At 38.2% G+C, this 26,362-nt stretch overlaps 1 protein-coding gene across 1 annotated transcript in view; it reads left to right on the top strand.

Moving 5' to 3' along the window:
* LOC115445296 (inactive dipeptidyl peptidase 10) overlaps positions 1 to 26,362 on the top strand; it is a 121,699-nt gene that overhangs the window by 51,425 nt on the left and 43,912 nt on the right. Inside the window, exon 3 of the mRNA XM_037441621.1 lies at positions 6,462 to 6,669. Within this exon, the coding sequence (XP_037297518.1) occupies positions 6,462 to 6,669 (208 nt within the window). The remainder of the gene's footprint in view (positions 1 to 6,461; positions 6,670 to 26,362) is intronic.

The following is a 26,362-nucleotide window of genomic DNA, read 5'->3' as shown; positions in this document are numbered from 1 at the left end:
CGTCTATTCTATCTCAGAATGTTATAGAAAGCGAGGTATCATCAGATAGATAGGTCCCAAATACCAAACTCCGGACTGATACTGAGCAGAAACCCAAAATTACCTTACTTGGCGTGGAATCGTACCCAAGACCTCAGCACTACTAATGAATAAACAAAACAACTACGTCAATAACAGTCAGTTTATTAATTCAGTAACAGTCAAATTAACTATTACTTTTGCAAAAATTAAACGTTTGAGTTTGAATCTTATGGCTTTTACTTAATGACGTTTTTGATTTGGCAATTCTTATAGTTGCCACTATATTTTTTATAAGGGCACGGGAAAATGAACTTACTGCGATTGTAAGTGATATAGAGTTCAGATTGTCGACTGACGATAGACGTTTTCCTCTCGCCAGTCGAAACAATTTACCAGCTTGTTCCGGATGTACACAGGCTGATTCCGGAATGCGACACTTACGTCGGCCACTATGGCGGGCTTACACCTTGCGTATGATGCTATCGGGAAAGATACAAATACCTATAAGAAAACCTTTACTTTAAAGACATTGGTGTTTTGGTTTATTCTGCTAAGGCAGTCAAAGTACGAATGTCCGCAGGTTCAAATCCCAAGGGCACACACCTCTGACTTTTCTAAAAATCATGTGGGTATTCTTTGTGAATTTATCGTCCGAGAAGTTCTCTATAGGAATTTCGAAGGTGTGTGAAATCTACCAATCCGCACTAGGCCAGCGTGGTGGACTAAGGCCTAATCCCTCTCAGTAGTAGAGGAGGCCCGTGCTCAGCAGTGGGCAAGTATATAATACAGGGCTGGTATTATTATTATTATTATTAGTCAAAGTACTAGGGGTATATAAAAAAAAATCGAATTTAATTATTTAATTATTCAAGAGGGGGTTGTGCACTTGTATAGAGTACTAGGGATACATAGGAGATAGTGAGATTCTATTATTTGATGATTTTTAAGAGGGTTGTGCACATGTATGATAATTTAAAATTTATTTATTACCTACTTTTCGAGTATATGAATGAATTACAATAAAAAATAATGTATTTATTTCTCTGTATCGTGCGCTGTACTTTATACCTTAAACTCTTTTGAAAAAAACATACCAGAGTTTCTTGCCCGTTCTTCTCTGGGGAGAATTATTTACCGAACTGGTAATAAAATTAATGATGATGGAATCTAAATAATTTACAACACTAGCTGTGCCCGCGGCTTTGCCTGCTTGAAAATCTTAATGCACTATTAACCTAAACCTTCTTCAAGAATTGCACTATCTTTTAGTAAAAGCCGTACAAAAATCCGTTCAGTAGATTTTGAGAAAATCGATCACATATGGACAAACAGCTTTCGGAGACTTTGTCTTATAATATGTATAGATTTTACTTATGTTCAAATAATTATTTCTTTGAAATATATCTATTTCAGGATTTTATTGCGGTTATATCTATTATTGACCATTGGGACTGTAGTCTACGAAACGTCGGTAGAAAATAATAATATGTATAACCGCGATAAAATCCGTAAAAACTTATATTTCAATATCTAACATTCGCCTTAACATAAGAAATCATTATTTCTTTTCATTCCATTTCAAAAGAACCCTAAAAATATATCTGAAGATTACCTTAAGCGTCACACAATTCTCAGCTACATGGTATTGGCAAACGGCCCAATTTTTATTCTCGTCCTAACCCTAAATTCGCGAATGTGGGCGGAATTTAAATATATGCTCTTATTTGTTGCCGGCGGATTCAATTGGTTGTATATCGCTAGCCCCTCGCCCTGACTTCTTTTGGGTATGAAGGCTGTTATTGTCTTCTTTTTTTAAAAGGAGGCAGGAGGATAGGCAGAGGCGCAATTAGAGCACCTACATTTTGTCCTGTGTATCCCATGACTTAATAGGGCTGGCCTCATTGGGCATTAATTCCAGACACCAAGCTGGTCCTGAGGAGAAAAACCCACTACCACTTTGCACTAAACGGTATTCTTTTTTCAAAACGGGCACGGAACGTGACCTCACTGCATCTAATGGTATGTGGAGTGGGGTCCAGTAGAAAGTCGACTGACGAGAGATGATTACTCCTCGACAATGGACACAATTATGCCGGCCTGTTGGAACTGGATATAGACAAGCTGATCCCAAAACGCGACACAAATGCGTCAGATACTATAGCGAAAAAATTCCATTTTTTAATAAAAAGTAACCTCTTCAATTTTTTGCGTATTAGCTACATTAATTAATTGTACATAAACGTTTCCTAAGAGGCTCTTTAAGAACCTCATAAACTCTAAAGACTGGTGGATGGGTCTATAATTGTTTTTTATGACGTTATTATATGTTCCAAATCTACGATAGTTTGTCAATTCTGACCGCATGCTAGGTAAAATTTCTTGCTATGGATAATTCTGCTATAATCCAGTTTTGTGGTTTGATGATGCAATAAAAACAAGGTCGCCATGATGTATTTGAAAATGTTTCATTACTACGAAGTTAAACAGACAAAACAATGGTTAAAATTATTACAACTCTACATTTTAATAAAGTGTCAACTCGAAATGCACTTTATACCTCGCTCTTAAAGCATATTTTGCAACAAGAACTACTTGAATAATAACCCGACCTCTCCCAACTGCAATTATTATCATAAGTACCGTATTCAGCCAGATTCCGTCGATAAGTTTGAGAGCCTAGATTCCAATATGCAAATGTGAACTAGTTTGCCCACTGATACGGTTCAAATTCAATTGTTGCTGATGCAAATATGTTTCGGAACTAATCGGGAATTATAATACACTAGTTTTTGATCGCGGTTTAGTCTGCTAATAGCATTCGAGGTTTCTATAAACGTACAAGCAGAACACATCGCGCCAATATCTCCCGAAAAGGTGGACAGAGATGCAAGCAAAGAAACTTCTTTTCGCCTTATATTCCACATGATAGGTGGCGATTTAATCGTTAATATCTCATCCTCTCTCAGTGGCTGTCCTAAACCGAAGTTCGTAACCCGTTAATGGGCTGCACCCAGCATGGTCGCTTAGTTTTCAAGGCTTGCGAGCTCCAAAAGTCCGGTGTCTTTGTATAAGCCCTTGCCAGGCTAACAACCATATTGACAGATTAAAAAAAAAGGGGGGGAGCCTATCGCCATATCGGGCACAAATTCCAGACTCCGGGTTGATAGAACAGAAAGACCCAATATCTAACCCTATTTGCTAAGTATGATATTATTATTCTAATTAATTCTTATCGATATCCACCGCGCTGTGTATCTCTGATGGCAAGCAGCATTATGTTCTGCTTCGAAGGATGTTGTAGTCTACTGGCTACATTACGTATGTGACATTATGAGACGTAACATCTAATGTTTCAAGGTTTCGAGTGTACTGCTGCCGTTTCGAAGCTTCAATCTTACTGCTGATTATTAACAGTCACTATGTCATGACTTTAACCATCAAGCGAGTGGCTTGTTCTTTTATATTTTTTTAATACAATTATTATCAAGATGAGAAAAAAAAATTATATCTATGGAACTGAAAGTATTTTTCGGGTTTTATCGTGATTTTTAATATTATTATTTTCTTCTTCTTTGCAGCCTTCATGGTCAAGGAGACATGAAGGAGTGAATGCTGCAAAGTCTTCCAAACACCGAAAATAAAACGCGGCTTGAAAACAAATTTTATTTCCATGTCTAACTTTCGCGTAAACATAAGAAATCACTATAAAAGAATTTTTAACATCGTAGCGCCAATAGTTTCAAAGATTAGGCGGATTCCATATTCTTCAGTTTTATAAACTATACTTATAGATATGTTCGTAAGCTTTGTAATTAACTAGATGTCACTCTAATTAAATTGGATACCTTTGATAAGATATTGACGTCATGCTTATCAAGATATCGATTTTCCATGTGAAGATGGAAGGTATAATGCAGCTGGTGTGATGCGACGCCATTTTTTATTTATACGTGCATTGTAAATGACATTGTAGCGGTAATTTGTATAGAATATAGAACCTTATTGGGTGAAAAAAGAGGTTAAGAAATCGCTGGCTTAGTATTAAAAGGTCATGTGTTAATTTTTATTGATGAATAACGCATATTTAAAATTTTTACGTTGGTAAAAATTTTAAATGAGAGTTCATGGTTCTCCCTTTATCTTATCTTTTATATTTACTTTATTTTATCTTATTCTTTTGTTTGTCTTTTGGGTTTTTTTTCCTGATAACAAAAATAGAGTTACATGATATATACTTCGATTTGCACAAAAAATATAACATAAAACCTTGTAATAGTGAGCCGGCGAATACAGTACAGAATAATTTTGTACCTGTAACTGATTTGCTTTTTTCAAGTACATTTTGAATGAAAATAATAATATCCTTAGACAACAACTTGATCAAGTGCCACATCGCTGGAAAAATCTAGATACTGTTACTCTTTATTTGCTTGCGGTTAGAATGATCTACCTACAACAGTCAGGATTGTTAAGTCGCACTACGACTACGCGAATCCCTAATCTTTGATGTCTCATCCTTTCCCAGTGACCGTCTTGAGCCGAATTTAGTAAACCATTAGTGGGTTCCCCTCAGCATGGACTCTTAATTTCAAGGGCTTCGACGTTCTAAAGTGCTCCTCGAAAATCCGATGTGTTTGTATAAGCCGGCCTTCCAGGCTTACAAACGTAGTCAAGTTAAAAAAAATGAACGCCCTACCAGTTATTTATAGGACTACGTAAAAAATAACTAGTACACTATGTTAAACAATCTGCTACGATTTAGAATAAAACCTTTATATTATTTGTATTAATGACAGCAAACCCTTTCATTAAAAACCCATATCATAAAAGTGCACAAAAAATAATTAGTCAATATCTTGAGCCGTCCACCATATTGGATTTAGAATGACGTTACTTAGTTAACCATGCATTAATGATCCAGACTAAACGTATATATTATGTCATCTTAATTGGTTGGCGATAACTGCTTTAAATTTCATTTGCAAGATTTGACTCAAACACAGATACACACAAACAAGTTAAATAAAATCTTGTAGAAAAGTCCAAAATTAGTACCCATCCACACCGCCATCACAAAGCCCGAATAATTACGTCAAATTCCGTGTGTGCCAAAAACGTCACTCGTCACACCTCATTTCGTATTCCATCGGATCTGAAGGCAGCCATTATGGAAGCCGAAAGCCTCTGTCATATTCATGGAGAACGGTTGGCAGCCGTCGGCACACTTCGGCAAACATCGGCATTGTTCAAAATGAATTAGCCATTGAAAATTGAGTTGTGCTTTGGTATGTTTTTGAGGTTATTTTAGTGCAAGTATGATGTTTGTACGTATAATTTGGCATATAGACCTTAGTAATGCTTAATTTAAAAAAAAATACATATGTATGCTGTTGGTATACTTTTCAATAAATAAATAGTTTGGGAAAATAGGAGTTTTGCATAGCTTTATATTTTTTTTCACACACATCACGCCTTTATTTGCAAGGGGTAGACAGAGATGCAAGCAGGACACCAACTTTTCCCAATGTGTGTTCCGTCCCTTGATATAATAGGGGGCGAGGTATCACCGTATCGGATAAATGAGCAGAATAAACTTAATATCATTACCCGGCCCAGAATTCGAACCCAGACCTCAAAGCATATCATACCGCACATACAATACAATTCCACCACCGCGAAAAGTTACTGTTACTTTGCCTAAATCATAAAATGTGGCAGGCAACCCTTATAACTTTTACTTTAACTGTTACATTTAAATTTATAGTTTAATTCTTTACATTAACTTTTCCTCTGACATTGGTTACTCGAAGCTGCGATGCAAAACTGTACACACAAACTCGCATATAAAGTAGTAAAGCATTTCCGGACCGCCAATCAAGGCGACATATCTAATTGAGTTGTCGCGCTCTCAGCATCGGTAATTGCTTCCACTAATACTAATGTGGTGCTCTCAATCAATCGGCAAGTGACATGGCGGTAAATTAACTGTTAAGGATGGTACATAGAGTATAAATGCAATAGACTGGAAAGAAAAGCTTTAGCTATGTGACAGCTTGTCTGAAATGATTAATTAATTAATCAAAGTCTTTATTTATTTATTTTTGTGACCAAGGAGTTGAATGCGGTCTTTTGTTTTAAGGACATTATAACTAGTGCTCCGTTAAGTCTTATGAGGGAACTTCATATGTTTCGATTGTATATTTTTCTATTTATTTTATTTCTTCTTCCAAGCAGTATAAATGCACTTTTGTTCTGGTTTCCAGGACTTTTTTAAACGAGCACGGCAAAGTGACTCCACTACACCTGAGATGATTGCTCCTCGATAGTCGTCATAATTATGCGGGCCTATTGGAACCAGATATCTACAGGCTGACACATTTCCGTGCCAATATCAAAATACCATTGACGTATAAAAAACTGACCCCACTTTCTCATTCCAGGAGTTGGCAGCAGCGACTCCAACCCAGCGCAACTGGCGCGGCATCCTGATCGCCCTGCTGGTCATCGCTGCAGTGCTGGGCTTGATCGTGTTCAGCATAGCACTCCTCACGCCAGCTGGAGACGGAGGCAGGGTGAAGGGGCGAAGACCAACGCTGCAAGATGTACTGACGCAGCATTACAAGCCTTTTAACGGGACTTGGCTAACAGGTAAGGTTAACAATGTAGTTTAACCGACTTCAATTAGGAGGTTCTGTATTCGACCCTAATGTGTGTTTGTATGTCCGTGATCGATCTTCCACAATTTGATTTAATTACATTTACTGGAATATTTGGACATTGCACAGAATTATCTAGCATAAGCCATATGGGGGCATTTGAACAACTATGGTATGGGGGCATTTAATGTATTCCGCCACGGTATCTCCTGCCTGTCGTAATAGGCGACTAAAAGGGGGTTATTGGGAGTCGTGGCCGCGTAGCGAGGAATGCGCGACTTCAGATCGTCAAATGGTGCCGAAGGACGAGGACCTCTGAGCTCTGAGCTCAAAAAGAGATGAGCAAAGATGTGCAGACATGGGTTCGACGAATTCGGAAGCACTCTCGATCCCCGAACACGTTAGACGTGATAAAAGCAGGCCAACGCCGGTTTTAATTGGTACGACAGCATAAAATTGATAGGGACCCAACACAAGGCATTTAGATGGTATCTGTGTCGGCAGACCGGTGAGTACCACCATTTACCCATTCCTCCGCTCCCAGAAATAAGAGTGGCATCCATAATATAGATTTTTACTGCTGGAAAAAAACCTAAATCCAATCTATGGTACGTAGCAACGTATTAAAAACTAACGGCATTTCAAATAAGAATGGAAGGTTCGCGGATCGATGCAGCCGGCAAATCTATTCTCGACTTATTAAGGTTTGAACAAACTTTATTTTCGTTTGCCATCTTCTAGGCTGGATCGAGTATCAGAATCAGAATTATTTATCTATCAAACATAATCAGTCTTACTTATAAAAATTTCGCAAAGCTATGCTTAGTTAAAACACAAATTTACTCGATCAGCTGGAAGTCAAAACCCGCCAGCTTACCTCTTAATAAGGTTTAAGGCGATACCTCAAGGTCCATTTTCATACATTTTGTTTCGGCTTTAATCTGGGTAACTAACGTAAATTTCGTCATATTAAATTTTAAAGGCCGAAATATCCATGATTATTAATTATTTTTACGTTTTTCTTTCAACTGCGAGAACTAATCACTAACTAGACGTGAATTTAAATTCTTTACTTGCCAATACTTGTTTAGTTACCCAGATTAAAGGTGAAACAAAATGTATGAAAATGGACCTTGAGGTATCGCCTTAAACTAGGATACCGGTGATGTTTTCGACAGCTATTTAAGCAATTCTTAACCACCTCTTAACGCTAAAACAAGTTTATAAGTAACAGTGAATGTGTTTTATAGAACTTAACATTTAAAATTACATTCATTACAAATATGATGTTTCTACTGTTTATGGGCGGTCGTATCGCTTACCATCAGGCGACCGGCAAGCTCGTCTCGTCATTCACAGCAATAAAAGAAATAAAAGATAGTATACAATAGGTATATTTTATATAATATAGTGTGAGAAAACTGATTCGATTTTAATAAAAATAAAAGAAATATCACTGACCACAGAAATACATTCGTAAATATCTCGCCAACCGACCGACCCGGTACGACTGTCAACAACCAAATAACTCGATCTGTCAAACGCTCAGTGTTTGATAGCAAAAAGTGTTACAAATACCCTCACTAAAATATTCTATGCTAACAATAGTATTACAATAGGAATATGTAGTTTTACGACATTTGAACTAAAGCCTCTTTTAAACGAAGAAATTATAGCAATATATAATATAATACCAAGTAATCGTAGGCAATGCTCGTCGGCTTAACACAAATTCTTTTGACAGATATTCAATAATCGCGTACGTTTATTGCTAGTAATAATTGCTCAGTCTTAATAAGGCTTAAGTAACCGACTTTCCGGCACTAGATTATTTATGGATTAAACTCAATACGACGAGTTCTCGCAATGAAATTAAAGTTTGTGAGTTTCTCTCGAGGGTACATTAACTTTAATGGATGAGGGTACAACGTTTCGCAAAATCTTGAATTCTTACTATTTTATATAACACACAGCAAGCAGCAAGCAAAAAAAAAGCGGCGATAACCTAGTTGGGTGTGGAATGGATTGCCAAGACGAATGTCCGCAGGTTCAAATCCCAAGGGCACACACCTCTGACTTTTCTAAAATCATGTGTGTATTCTTTGTGAATTTATCGTCCGCTTTAACGGTGAAGGAAAAATCGTGAGGAAACCTGCACATCTGAAAAGTTCTCTATAGGAATTTCGAAGGTGTGTGAAGTCTACCAATCCGCACTAGGCCAGCGTGGTGGACTAAGGCCTAATCCCTCTCAGTAATAGAGGAGGCCCGTGCTCAGCAGTGGGCAAGTATATAATACAGGGTTGATATTATTATTAATATTATTATACAGCAAGCCTGAATCACGGCACGGAAGTGTAACTCCACTACATCTGATGGTAAGTGTAGTGGAGTCCAATAGAATGTTGACTGACGGGAGATGATTAACCCTCGGCATACGACACAATTATACCGGCCTGTTGGAATGGGATATACACAGGCTGAAGCCGGAACGTGACACACTTACGTGGGCCATTGTGGTGGGTTTTGACACCTCGTGTACATTGGTCGCCATCCGAGCGGATATAAAATATATCCTACCACAAGCAAAACAATAATATCAGCCCTGTATTATATACTGTCCCACTGTGTAGAGTTTCTTGGTAATAAATTAGCAATGAGTGAGCCGTATATACTTATGGTGTCTGACACATGTACAAACTTAGATAATTCTTTTAATAACTTTTTGTTCCTTATGTTATTCAAGAAAAATGTTTTTGTACAGTTATTTCTTGTAAATTGTATAATAAAATAACTATTTGATTAAATAATTTATATAAACTTTCAAATGTTTTAGAGAAAACAATACTTGTGAAGATAGAAAACTGAATCAGGTTGATAATGATTCAATCGTCGAAAGAGTCTAGATTGACTTATTGTCTCACCCGAAAATGATTGAATTGAAAAGACGTATGAGGCCAGAAAGAGATACACTTACCTCAGATCTCATCTATAAACCCTTACTTATCAACTGGTCAAAATTGTTTCGTGTTTTATACCTAAAATCGGCCCTTTTCCTCCACACAACAAGAGCTTTTTTTATAAAATCTTTACGCCATATCTCAAACCTTTTACAATAAATCCATTCGAATTCCAATGGTCTACGGACCATAGCCGCACGTTGTTAATACCTCAAAAAAACAAAAAACAAATTTGGAATAGAAAATCACCGACAAAAACAACAAAATAAATCCGATCGAGTTTCCGCGACTGTTTCGCTTCGAGTTCTCGTAGTAGAGGCGGCAGTCTAAAGGCATTAAATCACGCCATGTCACCGGAATGGCGTCACTGGCAGCTCGAGAACTAACAACCGACACTTAAGTGCCTTTTAATAGTCCATCTCTGTAGGTTCGTGAAGTTACTCAGCGGGGTCGATATAATCACGCCTTTGTGCTTGAGGGGGAGACAGGCGTCCAAATTTACCGAAATTTCGCTTTTTATTATCATACGTAGTGTGTATTTATTATCATACGTTTATATGTTTGTCAGAGGTAGGATGTTTAACATACCCATGATTCAGTGACAAAGCGAGAGACAATATAATTTCCTAATTTCAGTACTTAGGATCCATATAATTTACACTAATATATAAAGCTGAAGAGTTAGAAAGTGCTAATCTCAGTAATTACTAAACCGATTTTGACTTTTTTTTTCACCATGATGATGGCGTGACCAAGGGAAATAGGGATTCATTTTTATATATTATATAGATTGGTAATAAGTCGTTGTCTTATTTAAAACGTCCGTGTGACAAGATGCAACAGCAACCTTAAACATAAATCCAAAAATAACATATTTTCAAGAAACATGCGCATTAAAACCGTGGAAATCATGATATAAAAAAATATATGAAGTATTTTGCATTAGTGTTTTGCTATTTCACCATGGATTGAGGAAGCATCGCATAAGCGCAAAATTTTGGTATGACAATCTCATCTCAGAACTCCTTGGTATCAAATAATGAAACGAAATACAATAGAAATATGAAAATCCAAAGTATGATCAACAAAGAGCCGGGTATAATGGGAAGGGAAGTTATTACCACAATCAAACGTATTTATGGACCCTTAGTACGAGGACCTTTATAACAAATTTTTAACTCTCCTCCGCTCATTAATCATACGTTAAGGACTCGGTTATGAGTTTCCTTTTTCCTTATTTGAAGTCGCAGTGGAACATGGCAGAATGAACTGATGAATTCAATTCAACACAGCTGGATATTTCTGTTTGTGTAGGAATATTAATAATTAGACTTTTTGAAAGGTAGGGACATTGATTGTTGACATTCGTTGGTTCGACCGGAATATTATAGGGATTCAGCAGTTTATGAGTTACTTTTAGAACATATTTACAAACCAACTTCTCTTTCATCCCCTAAGGAAAAAACAGAGGTGCCTACTTTTCACCTTTGGTATTTTTTAATAATTATTTTACAAAGATATTTAGATTTATTCACAAGGTTTTTTCGTGGTTTCGCAATAGATCGGAATGGAGCTAGGTTCCATTATATTATGATCACCCTGTATATTTCGTCCCATGATGTGATAAGGAACGAGCCTATCCCTTATGTTACATTATTAACTACATAATAATATTTAGTTAAAATCATAGAATAAAAACCTAGTTAAGGCCTTACACTAGGCACGGCCTGTATCATAGTCAACAAATTCACATTTCGAGTTACCTATAACATAATCAATATCCGCCATAAATTCCGGGCTCCAGGTTGATACACACACTTCATGCCCTATTCCCCGACGGAGTAAGCAGAGGTGGAACCAGGGCATCTACTTTTCACCTGTGTATACCATCGCATGTTGTGCTGAAGGGCGAACCTATCACCATATCACGTACAAATACCTGACCCCGAGCTGTTACTTAACAAAAAAAATCAATATCACTTTGCCCCACCCGATATTCGAACCCAAGGCCTCAGAGCTGTGTCTTACACGTAATACACGCAACCAAGGCACTCGGATTGATACTGAACAGAAAACCCCAACATCGGGATCAAATCACGACTTCAGCATTTTTTGTAACGAAACTACGTCACCGAGGTACGAAATACAGTAGCAAATAAAATTCGTGTATTCCATAGCCAAAAATCGCAATATTTTAAAAGCAGATCTCACAAATAGCCCGTAGCAGCCTTTGTGGCGACGTCCCGGGCCCGCCCGGCCGCCCAGCCGCCCAGATGTCCGCCACCTGTCCAATTAAAAGCTGAGAGCACTCCACCGAAATGAGAAATATTAAATTCTTTACCGTTGTAAGTGTTTTGGGGATTTAGTGGATCGTTCTTGTGGGTGAATAATGTTTTTTTTTTAATTGAATAAATGTATTGAACCCGTTTTAAGAAACGAAGTTGGCTTTTATCAATCTTACTTATAAAAAAATTCGCAAAGCTATGCTTAGTTAAAACACAAATTTACTCGATCAGCTGGAAGTCAGAACCCGCCATCTCCCTCTCAATAAAGTTTAAACTTGTAAACAGATGATGTTTTTGACAGCTATTTAAACCATTCTTAATCATCTACGCTAAAACAAGTTTATAAGTAAGACTGTTTGTGTTTTGTAATGACTTACCCCCTTACCTTAGCTTACTTACTTACTTATTGAGATACAATTATATTAGCCAATCACAACAGCCCAATGGCTACGCCCTGCGAAGGCTGCCATGCCGTCAGCACTGAGAAAGAGACTTGTTACCACAGCTTTACTCCGTCCTTAGATAAAAAACGTCTTTGAATAAGGGGGTTAAAAACAATGAAGACCTGAACTTCGTTATTTGTGTGTTCTAAATTTGAATTGTATCAATGATGTACGACCTGACTTATCTTGACCTGCCTAAGGTCCTCGGGCCAGTTTTAACCCATTTTGGCATACAAATGTATTTTTCTCAGGAAATACGTTTTAAGTTTTGTATTCTACGACTTAGAAAATGCTCATATTTAATTAATAAAGTGATTTAATAGCAATTTAATTTATTGGCACTTGGCAAGTCTCGATCGAGGCATGTGTATCGTGGCCCACTAATTGAGAGGCTCTTAACCGACCTCATGGAAGCGTTGATAGAAATGTGTTTATATATTGCACACATACGTATACAGGGTCTACGTATACGAGTACGACTGCCTCGGTGGCGTAGTTGTACTGAATGTGCGGTACGGCAGCGCTCTGAGGTCCTGGGTTCGAAACCCGGGTCGGGTAAAGTGATATTTGGGTTTTTCTGCTCAGTATCAGCCCGGAGTCTGGAATTTGTGCCCGATATGGCGATAGGCTCGCCCCCTATCACTTCATGGGACAGAACACACTTGGCGAAAAGTGGGTGCCATGGTTGCGCCTCTGCATACCCCTTCGGGGATAAAATGCGTGATGTCGTGTGTGTGTGTGTGTGTACAGGGACGTTTTGAAATTCCGTTAATAAACTAAACCACATTCTCGTCTTTGCCTCTGCTAATATAATGCCAAAAATCGTCCGTGAATAACGAATATTTTCATCAAATATCTCAATTTTACTTTATTGATCTTATGATCATTTTCGTTGTTGTTATTTTGTAATTTAGTGCGAATATACCGTGTGCATAAGTGCATCAATGACAGAATGTATAATGATGATGCTGCATATAGATCGTGTTGTTTTGCGCGATTCTCCGCTAAGTCTTTAAGCCAAGAATCGTCTTGTGGTATCAAAGGTATCATGTCGCCTGTCAGCGTGGTCCTCAGCTAGGCTTTTTCAGCTCTTGAAGTCAATAGACTGAATATCAAACGTGATCAAATACTTAAATTCTTATCCTATAACGCGGTGCTGTTGATGGTAGGATATATTTTATATCCGCCCGGATAACCACCGCCGTACACAACGTGTTAAAATCCGCCATATTGGCCCATGTAAGTGTTGCGTTACGGGTTCAGCCTATGTAAATCCGGCTCCAATAAGCCGGCATAATTGTGTCGACTACCAACGGGTAACATCCCTCGTCAGACAGCATCACGTCAGGTGCCGTGGTATCCCTTTCCTGTGGCACTATAAAAAGAAAAGTTTAGGGCGACCTATCTACGGCTAAGCGTATGCGATCTTCCATGGTAGTTTGTCGGTGTATATGGGTTTACATCCTGTGAGGTGCCCTGGCCAACGCAGACTCTTTTCAAGAATCGCACTTATCAAGAATGAAAACTAGGAAGACAGCTAGTTTAACAGTGTTTGCCAAAAATAGACATAGCGATAACCGATCGAACACTCCTGTACGAAATACCTCGGTCTAATATGATTGTAATTACCATTTATTACTAAGAGGCTCAATTTCTTAAGCTTTATTGTTCCAGCAAATTCCCTTAATGTGTTTCTCACTACAATTTCTTCACTCATAACAACGTACCGTTTACCTTCAAAGCGTAACGTAGCGGAAAAGCGGTTGTACTTGTCATTTTATAAATGGTCTAGAAAATATTTATACAATATTTATGAGTTTCTTTGTGCGAGGTAATGTTTAAAACCGCTAGAAGAAATTTTCAAATTCTTTAAAAAAACTATGCATTAAATAACATGTGCATTTATAATTATTATTTTATTATAGGTTATCTTCATTCCCGAAAAATAATACGTTTGTGGACTCGCGGGCTAATGCCCGTAAAATACATTTTGAAGTATTCGACCTTCGACTTAATGTCCTCAGGAATTTTATTCCAAAAAGTTTTCCGCTGGTTCATTTTTGCATAATCCTATACAGCTGTTTCGAATTTACCTTCACGGAATTAATTTATCTGACCCATAAAAGAGTTTTTAATTTCAAAGCAGGAACGCACACAAAGAAAATTAATTTCATTTTATTTATACCGACGCATTCATGTTCAAATATTGATGGAAAGATATTGAAAATTTTATATTAAGCCCATAAATAATAGAATCTATCATGTTTCTGCATTTGATTTTAGAATATGGAATAATTCTATATCCAATCTATTAAAATCACAAATATATAAAAATAATTGTAACAAAAACCTAAACCGCCTTCAAAAACCACTCAAAACCAAAAAATAATTTCACCTAACAGGTATATACTGGATACCAATTTTGGAGTCGGTGCCTCCTCCATTTTTTAAAGTCGGTTAAAAATAGATTTTTATCAATATTCCTTACAAGTAACCTTCCCGCGTCACAAGAAATTTTCCCGAGCATCTTTACACGACTCGTAAAGTTAGTAACGTGTACAACAAATCCTTTGTATTCCTTTGTGTGCGGGGGCGGACGGGCGAAATGGGGCGGAGGGGCGAAAGGGGCGGAAAGCGGCGAAACTGGGTGGAAGGCCGGAGACGTTCATCTAAGGTCATAGGGGGCGGAAAAGGGCGAAAGTGGGCGAAGGGGCGGAACTACTCACGTGCACAACGTGCGTAGTCGTCATGACGTAGGCATTTTTGTATTAAAATGTTTGTATATAAATAAAATCGTCAAGCAATCGCATTGTTAGGCATGAAGGGCCTTTTTTAATCGAATTTCAGTTGTGAAAAGGCGTAATTCCTTTGTAAAAAAACTCTGTATACAGTCCTCGTGCCTTATTACGACGTGACGTGAAACACGGCAAAATAACCTTTATTGGAACTGTGTTGCGAATAGCGAGAAAATAAGGATTCATTTAAGAAGGTTGAGTGACAGTGGTTTTTCCAGATAGTAGGTTTTATGAAGGCATAGATACCACTGCACCCATTTCATATTCGAAAGGGACAGTATAGCCAGTGTAATTTCTAGGCATTATGAGACTTGCAGGAACGTCCCCGAGTAGCTATCTTAGTGCAACCAGATACACCATCCCATATGCACCGAAGAAGGCCAGGTTTTGATTGATATGCCGGTGCAGTATACATTGGATTAGGGACTCTGTCCAATGCTCGCTGGTACTATACTAGCAGTGGTAACAATACCACCTTTTTCAAGGGAAAAAGGTATTTTGAGACATTTTGCTTATTGTTGTAAATATTCGTGGTTATATAAGTAGCTTTCAATTATAATTATTATCACGTTTCTTGACCTGTTATAAGTGGAACTATGTTTGCATATGTGGCTAATAAATTATTTTATTTTTATACTTTAGGTCTCAAACAGACAAATAAATTCAGAACCACGCAATACTCAGTAATTTCAAGTTCCAGTGTTACTTATCATCAAGCAATCTTGCCCTTCAGCAGTTTACCTCGACCGGGAATATAAAAAACCTAGATTGATAGCGCCGCTTTAACTTTTTCGCTTTAAATCAACGTTTTCATTACGAGGAATATGTTCGATATTTTATCACAACATGGCGAGTTTTTTTTCTCATATAAAGCTGGCCTCATATTATTTCTCCAGGATATAAAGAACTGTCTCCCAAACCCATAAATAATGACGTCACAAACACAGTATAATTTATCACCACGAAAAGTATATTTATAAATCCAAGACATGTGTGTTGCCAACTGAATTACTCATAAGAAAAACCTACAATAAATTTTCTAGACGTATTATGTTTGAAATAGTTTTTATATGGCAAAATTCACTTGTAGTAGAGGAGGCCCGTGCCTAGCAGTGGGACAGTATATAATAATACAGGGCTTATACTGCCGTGCTAAGCGCAAAAGCGATATGTCAGGGAAATCTTATTTCGAGATAATCGAAGTTTTGTAAATATAGTTTTATAGTTTTGTATGTAAAACTGAGATAGAGAAACTCTTTTACGTTTTTTTTAAGATCTAAACAAGATACCGTTATTTAAGTATGTTAATTTGATGGCTATTTCTTTAAACTATCTGACGACATAATAATCAAGATTTTCATTTGTTTTTGAGATACCGCTTTTGAGCTTAGCACGAATGTATAATATTATTATAAAGTTCACTGCACCTGATGGTAAGTGGAAAAGGGTTCGAATAGCGATTTACAAGAGATTATCCCTCGTCAGGAACTGAATGGGCACATAAGATGTAAGAAGAGTAAATGGGCTATGAATGTCATGGAATGGTATCCCAGGGAAAATTTAAAAGGGACAGAACGATACAAAGATGGTCTGATGATATAACAAAGCAGGGGGTATTAGATGGATGAGACTGCCACGAGATCGAGTCCTGTGGAAGACTCTGGAGGGGCCTATGCTGTTAAGCAACAGCCAGATCCATACAATATTGTCAATGGCCTAACATTGTAGCTAGTGTAACTACTAGAAATAATAAGACTTAACATCTCAGGATAGCGAGCGCAGTGGCATACCAAACAATAATTTGTAATTCAAGGTGTTGGATGATGTTTCTACTGTGTATAGGCGGTCGTATCGCTTACCATCAGGCAAACGGCAAGCTCGTCTCGTCATTCAAAGCAATAAAATTGCTTTATCATTATTAAAAGAAACACAAACTCGACACAATCATGCCAGCCTGTTCGAAGCCCGATATACAGGCTGATCCCAAAACGCGACACAGTTACGTGAGCCACTATGGCGAGTTTTACACCTCGTACTGTCACTGTCCAATTCAAGTATCCTACCACCAGTGTGTTTATACCCAACGTATAACGTAGAGTATCGTGCTAGCGTGTTGCCAAACATAAATATACTAGTGGAATTTATATTTCAGAGTAGACGTGTCGTGGCTTGAGCAATAATGGTTATACAGGTTATGTGTTTTTATTTCTGTCTTTATTGCTCGGGTTAGAGAAAGTAGTACAGTGTCAGTTCTAGGTACACATATCACGGCTTTATCCTCAAAGGGTAAGCAGAGGTGGATGGACACCTACCTCTCGCCAGGTACGTAGGCAGAGGTGTTTCGCGGTTGTGATAGGGGCGAGCCTGGTCGCCATATCGGGCAAGGGAGTAGACTGTAGGTAGACGGTAGACTAATACTGAGTAGAAGACCCAATATCATTAAGCCAGCCCCCGAATTCGATCCTTGACCTCAGATCAGTTAAAATACTGAGGTATATCAAAATTTCAAATGTTTCGGTTAAACTATGACAAACTCACAAGGTTTCGAATGTTTAAATCGCTCTCCTGTTGTGTTGTGTTTTTTCACATGCACTAGTATATATAGGACCCGTCGTTCTAAGGTATTCAGGTTATCTCACAATGTTTTCTTTCGCCGTGAAAGCAAGCGATACTTTACAAAGAATACTTCTATAATTTTAGAAGTCAGAGTTGAGCTCTTGGCTTTTCAACCTGCGGCCAGCGATAAGTCTACCGGGTATTTCTAAAAACCATGCTAATTTATCTTTCTCGTAAATTAACATTAATTTGAACTACACAACATCAACTCTTTCATTTTCCTGCCATAAAACAGCCTCTTTTCATCGAAAACAATATCGATGGCAGATTTTATTGCTAAAAAAATACGAAATCAATTGCATTCTCATTCATTGAACTGTTAAATTGGACTATAGGCCTGCCGGGCAAGTAACCCAACTAGAGGTTAACTCAAGCGAAAGACTCCTAAATAATTGGACGGTAAACTTGGAGATATGAGGTGGACTGAACAGATAAAAGTGGCAGAGTCTCCTAGGGGACACACTGTAGTAGATGCAATAAAATGACGTATTTCGACAACTAGTATAAAAATAGTTCTAAAATAATCCCTTTTTAGGAATTTTCGAGGGTGTGTGAAGTCTACCAACCAGCACTAGGCCAGCGTGGTGGACTGAGGCCTAAACCCTCTCAGTACTAGAGGAGGCCCGTGCCCAACAGTGGGACAGTATATAATACAGGGCTGTTATTATTTAATCCGTTTTAACTTTGACAATTCGACGTAAGCGCTGAGAGAGCTACGGAGCAAGTGAAGTTATGACGTATATAAAAATATTACATGTACAACATTTAAAATGCCTAACTGTTACAATTTTGAAGTTATTGCTCAGACAATTAACTCCGGTTACATTTTTGTAAGGAACTACCGAACAGGCAGTAAATGGCTCATCATCACTACAAGAATGGACGAGGAAGGCTGCCATCAGAGGGAGTGGCGGCGTGTTGTGTAGCTTGCCACAAACACCTGAAATGATGACCACGACTGCTTTGTCAAGAGTGATACCGACAAAGAAGAACCTTGGGGATATCCTTGATATTACTTTGTACTAATGTTATGACAAAAAGTAAGTACTTCGCATGCGCGGGTAGATTGAAGCTACTAAACCCGTTTACAGAACACGATAACCTGGCTAGGAAAGGAGTGGACAGCCGAGACGAATTTCTTTTTTATCGGACCCCGCAGTTAACACGGGAGGTAACCTGCGAATGGAATACTAGAATCTCCCGACTTAGCGATTTTAGGGCTTTAGAAGAAAGTTTGGAAAGGATATCTGTGAAAGGAAGTGTGGAAGAAGGAAACAGAACCCTCGGATGGGAGGAAGGGAGAAGGCCAGGAAATGTTCGCGAGCCCTCATAGGGGTCAATGTGTAGTTACAACCATGAGGTATACACACTGAACTGTGTGCCTAGAGCCGTGACAAATGTCTCCCCATGCATGGGCGTGTATTCGGTATAACCAACGAGCGCACAAGGATTGTCTTGGAGGGGATGGCGAGACGATTGTTCGCAAATTCAAGTCCAAGACGCACCTTTCACGTCGATGTTACCCATATTGTTTAGCAATTATAGTTCGCTTTAACGGTGATAGAACACATCGTGAAAGAACCTACATACCTGATTATTCTCCATAAGAACGTTGAGGATTTAAAGTCTGGTAACCCGCACTAGACCAGCGTGGTGGACTAAGGCTTAACACTCTCAGTAGTAGAGAAGGCCCGTTCCCAGCAGTGAGGAGTGTACAAGAACCTTTTTTCAATAAAGAAAAGTTTAATTGGTCCTAGTAACACAAGATCTAGTCAGCAAAAAAAACGATTTTTAAATCTACCGTACTTTTGTAGGCTTGCCAATTTTTCTTCTTCAATGAATTGAAGTTATGTATATAGAGTTGTTTTTGTTGCTGGCTGTATATTTTGAACAAGTTTGTACACATTACTGTATGTTACTGTTTACGTATCGCTTACCAACAGGCTCGTCGAATTATAAACACATTACATATTTAATGCGGTGATAATGAAAAGCCAACAACAGACGTTCGTCAACAGACCGCGAAACATTAAACTATTACGTCATGAGATAAATAATCATCACGTAACCTTAAAGGGGTTTTTTATTTCCGTGTTCTACCAGTGTTTTGTGTAATATGAGTCGCTGGGGGGTGTGTTGTGTTTGAATGTGGGGGGTGGCCAAGAAACCCTGAAGGATGGGTACAAGCGAAAAAACTGACAAATGTATTTTTATATACAACTGAACGAGAATTGCTCATCTTGTCATTCAATTAAATATACATATATATACACGCCTGACCCGGGATCGTATCTAAGACCTCGCGGGAGTCATATCGCGTTAATACAGGACTGAGACTGTCTAAAAATACAATCCTTTATCAGTTATGTGCAGACAGTATGTCCACAATGAACTCTGGACAGAACCCTCGTCATTTCAACGTATTGATAATGTCCAAATACGACGTATGGGACACTTCGTCTTTATGTCAATGTCCATAGGGTAGGAAATAAATTGTGAAGCTACAGTGAAATTTCAGAAATGGAACAACATTCAGATATATACATAAACGTACGAGCATAAGCATAGGGTCAGGATACAAATGTTTTAAGATGTATTTCTGGATGAGATATTGCTTGTTGGTTGTAGGATATATTTTATATCCGCCCAGATAACCACCGTACGCAAGGTGTTAAAGGCCGCCATATTGTCCTACGTAAGTTTCGCGGGCCGGAATCAGCCTGTGTATATCCGGTTCCAACAGGCCGGCATAATAGTATCGACTGCCGAGGGTAATCATCTCTCGTCAGTCGACATTCTATTGGACTCCACTCCACTTACCATCAGGAGAGGGGCGACTTTGCCTTACCGTATACAAAAAGCCCTTGAAACCAGAACACAACATTGCATGTACACTGCTTGGAGGAAGAAATAATGGTCACTTGCCCCTGTCGACTTTTTATCGAGTAAAACTACACCACTACAAGACCAACAATAGTTATTTCTACTTTCTATTTAAGGTTTTAGGTAACACTAATGAAAGCATTGTCCCGCTGCACAAAATGTACACTATAAACATCTCTAACAGAGCAGCGGTAAGTGCGCCTAATTACAGCGCTGTGTTTTCGCCGCGCTGCAAATTTAATTCACCTCTTTTTAATTAGTCTAGTGTATGTTTTTGTGAGCTAAAGACTGCAAATCTTAACAACAAAGGAAAATTTTTAATCGATATTTATCGAAAGATTAATAAAAAAAAAATAAAGAAGTATAAATAAAGTAATGATTGTCTAATGAATTATCTAACAACGAATATTCTTTAAAATACACATGTACAACAAAATGTCAAGCATCAAATATAAATAGGCTTAAGTTACATTCACTGGCTTATTCTTTGATCCTTCATTCATCAATTAATTCATATATTATTACATTATAATCAAGTCACTACTGTGTATATGTATGTACCAACAGAATAAATTGCTATAAAAAGACATTGATATGTAAAATAGATACATAAAACAACATGTGGACTATTATACAAAACCTAATTGTAACAAACAAAGAGTATATTTTGTAGTTTGTTTTATATGAAAATAATAATAAAATTCCTATCAAAATATTTCAAAACAAGCAGTAAGTTCTTGAAAGTGTGTCGCGGGTCACGGAAACTTCTCGAAATGAGCTATCAATTCAAAGTTCCGTTCCATCACAAAGTTAGAGCGCGTACATCTTGAGACCGACGCTGTAACTGATAATGTACTATTAAAATGAAGGCTCATAATGTAACCATAGTGATTTTTTATGTCTACGCGAATATAATATATAATAACATCAGCCCTGTATTGTATACTGACCCACTGTTGGGCACGGGCCTCCTCTACTACTGAGAGGGATCAGGCCTTCCACCACGCTGGCCTAGTGCGGATTAGTAGACTTCACACACCCTCGAAAATTCCTATAGAGAATTTCTCAGGTATGCAGGTTTCCTCACGATGTTTTCCTTCACCATTAAAGCAAGCGATAATTCACAAAGAATACACACATATCTTTTTTTTAGAAATGTCAGAGGTGTTGGCCCTTGGGATTTGAACCTGCATACATTCGCCTCGGCAGTCCGTTCCACAACCAACTAGGCTATCGCCGCTTATCAACGCGAATGTTCAACATTAAAATAACTAGTTTTCGGATTTTATCACGGTTTTAATATTATAGTTTTCTCCCGACGTTTCGAAGACTTTGCAACCTTCACGACTCCCTCTATGACCGAAAAATGAAATGATGTGAACATCCGAAAAAATAGTTTCATTTTAAATGTAACGATAGCCTAGAATAAGGGTTCCCAAAGTAATTTCCTGATACGCCTACTGCCTAAAATGGAAAGGACCACGCTCCCCTTTGCTTCGTTACAAGGAAGAGGAAACCAGAGGGCTCACCAAGTATCCTAACGATAGTATTTTTTTGTTATACTATCGTTTTTTTATTGCTTTGAATGACGAAACGAGCTTGCCGTTCGTCTAATGGTAAGCGATACGATCATAAACACTTGAAACACCATCCAACACCTTGAATTACAAAATATTGTTTGGTATTCCATCCTGAGACATGAGAGGTTAAGTCTTATTATCAGTAGTTACACTGGCTACAATGTTTAAATACATCTATGGGCCACTCCGGTGAGTTTAGTAACGCAATGTCAAAATGACCCTGTATGTGAATTCGCCCTCAGCTCATCTGCAAAACTCATATCAGAGAGAATACTGGCCATCGGTGAAACCAAGAAGTCTCGCAATTAGCTCGTCTGACACAGATTAATGAAAGCCACCGGAGTCGATAGGTGGCCAATCTGACCTCTGGCCCTCTGCCAGCCACAACGTTATGGAATTAAACTACCAATACGTTCTAATTTTGGCAACGAGGATCTATTTTTATTGAAGTTTTTGATATCTCGATAAGTAAACTAATATAGAGAAATATATTTAAGCGCATTTATAAACTAATATAAATATTTTTTTAGTAAATTTGTTTGTAATGTATAAAACATATATAACGCTTATATCCCCGTAGTGATAGACAGGAATATACGCCAAGTGTCACGCGCAGGTAACTATACCCGGATTATCAGGCCCCCGGAAATGTCACTCATCAATAAAAACGCAAAAATAAACTTTCAATACACAATATTTCAGCCTATTATTCCGTAAACAAAACATCTTCTTAGTTCGCTTACACAATAAACAAGAAGTATTGCATCTATCCCTCAAGTCAAAGTAAAAGTAAACTTACCAAATCCCCCTAAGGTAACTAATAACTTAACAAAACTAATAATAACAGCTTTAGATATCTGAAGCCTGTGCCCGTATAATCCTTATAAAAGGTGCCGGCTGTAATGGAACTCTCTAGGGGGGAGGGGACCTCTGCGTGAGTGCGATCTAGTTAGTGTAATGCAATTGGATGCAGACGGGCGGTTTAAATGAGATTTTTAATACGCGAGGTGCTCGCATCTGCGCTTCTTTTCTGAGAAAAAATATAATTTGTTTTTGTTGTGAGTAAACTGTCCAGGCTGAGGGTTGAGGCGCTGGCGATTATTTGTGTTGGGATTAAGTACTAAAGCTGGTTTAGAATCAGGGCCGTTAACTATATTGGGCGGTAGGACCCGAAAATCAGCCTACGCTTCCCTTGCAAAAAAAGACTTGTTATTTTTTTTTTAAATTCGGCAGAAAAATTGGGCGCTCCTTTTCCGGCTACCTTTATTTGGCAGGCGATAGGATTGCGCTCCATTAGGCCCTGCGCTTTCACGCTCCACTACACCCGCAGGCAAAGACAGCGTTGTTTTGGATGCATACCGCAATATTGACAACAGGCAGGCAAACGGTTATAGAAGAAAACTCACCCGCAAGATTCTTGGAATATGTATTGGACAGCTGGATCTGTTGGACATTAGAACGGGATATAATGATAAATGCAAATATAATAAAGTTCTAGACATTACAACGTTTATAAACAAACTTACGAGTAAACTTGTTAATACATTTCGATCGCAATTTTATCAAGCCTGTTATATTTACGGGACATAACATCATTACGTCAGCAAATGACTTGCGAAGTAACGTCACGACAAAAATGTAAAAGTTGAGTTCGCAACTCTAAACAATGCCAAAGTTTAATCGTTTGTAAACCGTCGGCTTTTAAAATAACGCAGATGTTTGCGTTTACACGCGTGTAATAACCAAATTGTTTTTTGAACGATGAGAGAGTAATTCGCTTTAGGCACCGCGCAGACTGTCAGCTTGTTGTCATATAACACTACACTACTATGAAAATGATAATTACTTCAGCAATATCTACATTTTTTAATTTCGTACTACAGTGTTTTCAACTACAAAGGTAGCGTCTATGGAGGAAACGTAAACGCCATAAACCTGACGATAAATTTGATTTAATTTATTTTTTATCCATTTACATCCTATTCCGTCCATTCTACCGATGCAGTAAAATATCTATAGTAAAATGAATTAAAAGAACAAATTATAATCATTACTTATACCATAACAAACTGTGTTATGGTTTCGCGGCAAAACTATAGACTCGATTTATATAAATTTTAATAAAATTAAGCTTGACTCATGCGGAAGGTCATATGCTACTTTTAATCTCTGATAAACTCTTTTATTCAAACGTGCCGTTTGCCGTGAGCAACAACTAGTTATCAGAGGCGGTCTTAAAAGGAGGCGAACCGGACAACGGCCTGGGGCCTCGCGATTCAGGGGCCTCGCGCAGTGCATTTGAAGATCTTGTCTACGAAATTGTTAAAACCAGAGATTTTTTTTATGCTCCACTCGGGGCCTCGCATCGTTTTTTTTTACTTTCGCTCAGGGCCTGGCATCGAGTAAAGCCGCCACTGCTAGTTTTATTTTTTAAAATAAACGCTGTGAGCTTGTGACCCGCTCGTGTGCACGTTTCGAACCCCGCCGAGTGCAACCAATCCGTTTAAGATAATGCTTTTAGACTTGACCCAGATTTTAATTTGAGCTGGATCTCACCTCGCATTGATATGTCATCCGCGAATGTCAATCTAGTTTGGGTTCATCATTTTTGTATTTAATTAATATGACTGCCTCTGTGACCTAGTTTTATAACAGTACGACTTCAGTGCAGGTCTCAAGTTCGAAGGCTAACCATGCCTTGCCATTCGACAGTCTATCTGGATTCCGTTTCACTAACCATCATCAACACCTTACCCCTAAAAGCAAATCCTTGAGAGCTCGGTCTCATGTACTCGCATGCACTGGGGGACATTTGCCTTGGCCCCAGGCATACAGTTCAATGTATACACCTCTTGATTGTAAACACATTAAGGTCTATGAGGGCTCGCGAACATTTTCTCTCCTTCTTCCCTCCGCCTATTGTAAAAGAGGGTTCCTATCCTTAGGGGCCGGTCAAGTATTACGTAACGCAATTTTTGACCTTTCCACCCTCATGTGACACGCCGTAACGTTTTCCTGTACCCCCCCCCCCCCCCAAAAGTTATGTAACTCTAAAGTGAATTTCTTTTTCTAATATTCACAATTATGTTACGCTAAATACCGGAAAGTCGGTAAAATACCTTTATTACTGTTTTAAAAAATCCATTGTTACATAACGCGTTGTATGCACCCCCCTCCCGCCCCTGTAACGCATCGTAACGTTTTACTAGACCCCCCCTCCCCTCGAAATTGCGTTGCGTAATACTTGAACGGCCCCTTACCCCGCATTTTCCTATACCAAATATCCCTTCCCAACTTTCCTTCAGGCCCTTGCAGTCACTAAGCTGGGGGATTCTAGTACTCAATTTCAGGTTCCCCCGGTGTTGACTGCGAGGACGTCTAGTACAAAAAACCTTCATCAACGGTATCTGTATAAAAATAGTGGATTGAGATTGATTAATTCGAAAGTATTTAATTATACCTACATACTACTACATGCTTCTATAGTCAGTTTCATAGTAGTGTAGTATTTGGTAACAAGTTGAAAGCGCCTGCGGTATCTATGCTTTTTGGTAAAAACTTTTTTCTAACTCGATAAGCCACTGATTTCGTATAAATGAATTATCGTTAAATGCAAACACTGTGAATAAACGTTGCTATCGTTTAAATTTAAATGAGGATTTGGAAGTTTTTGCTTGACTTGCAGAAATTTAAGTAACCCTGCAAAATCCCTTCTTTAAAAATGGGTTTTATAATACGGTTTAAAGTCTTATTTCCTAATTAGCAGCCTTAGTACCCTAAAAGCCTGTATATAATAGTAAACGCTTTCTCATTTACAATATTTTAAAATATAGTCTTTACGCTGTACCTATTTAATTGAACAATCTTGCCTCCAAGAAACACATTCCATTTTCTAAAACCTAATAGAAGCTTAGCCTCACAACCATTTATCCAACGATTACCAGCTTCTAATTCCACAGCATAACCATCAAATTAATAAGAAACTTATCCCAACAATACAAAGTCCTCTTTACTGTAATAGCTGCACCATGGCGCCATTCTCACACCCATAACGCAGATAGAGCCGGTATTAAACCATATATTATGACGTAATTGCACTAACATCGTATAAAATTTAGAATAGCGC

The sequence above is a fragment of the Manduca sexta genome, chromosome 4 (genome assembly GCF_014839805.1).
Source record: "Manduca sexta isolate Smith_Timp_Sample1 chromosome 4, JHU_Msex_v1.0, whole genome shotgun sequence".
Lineage (NCBI taxonomy): Eukaryota > Metazoa > Arthropoda > Insecta > Lepidoptera > Sphingidae > Manduca > Manduca sexta.
Note: the sequence above shows the minus strand (reverse complement) of the source record. Positions and strands in the feature narration are given on the sequence as shown.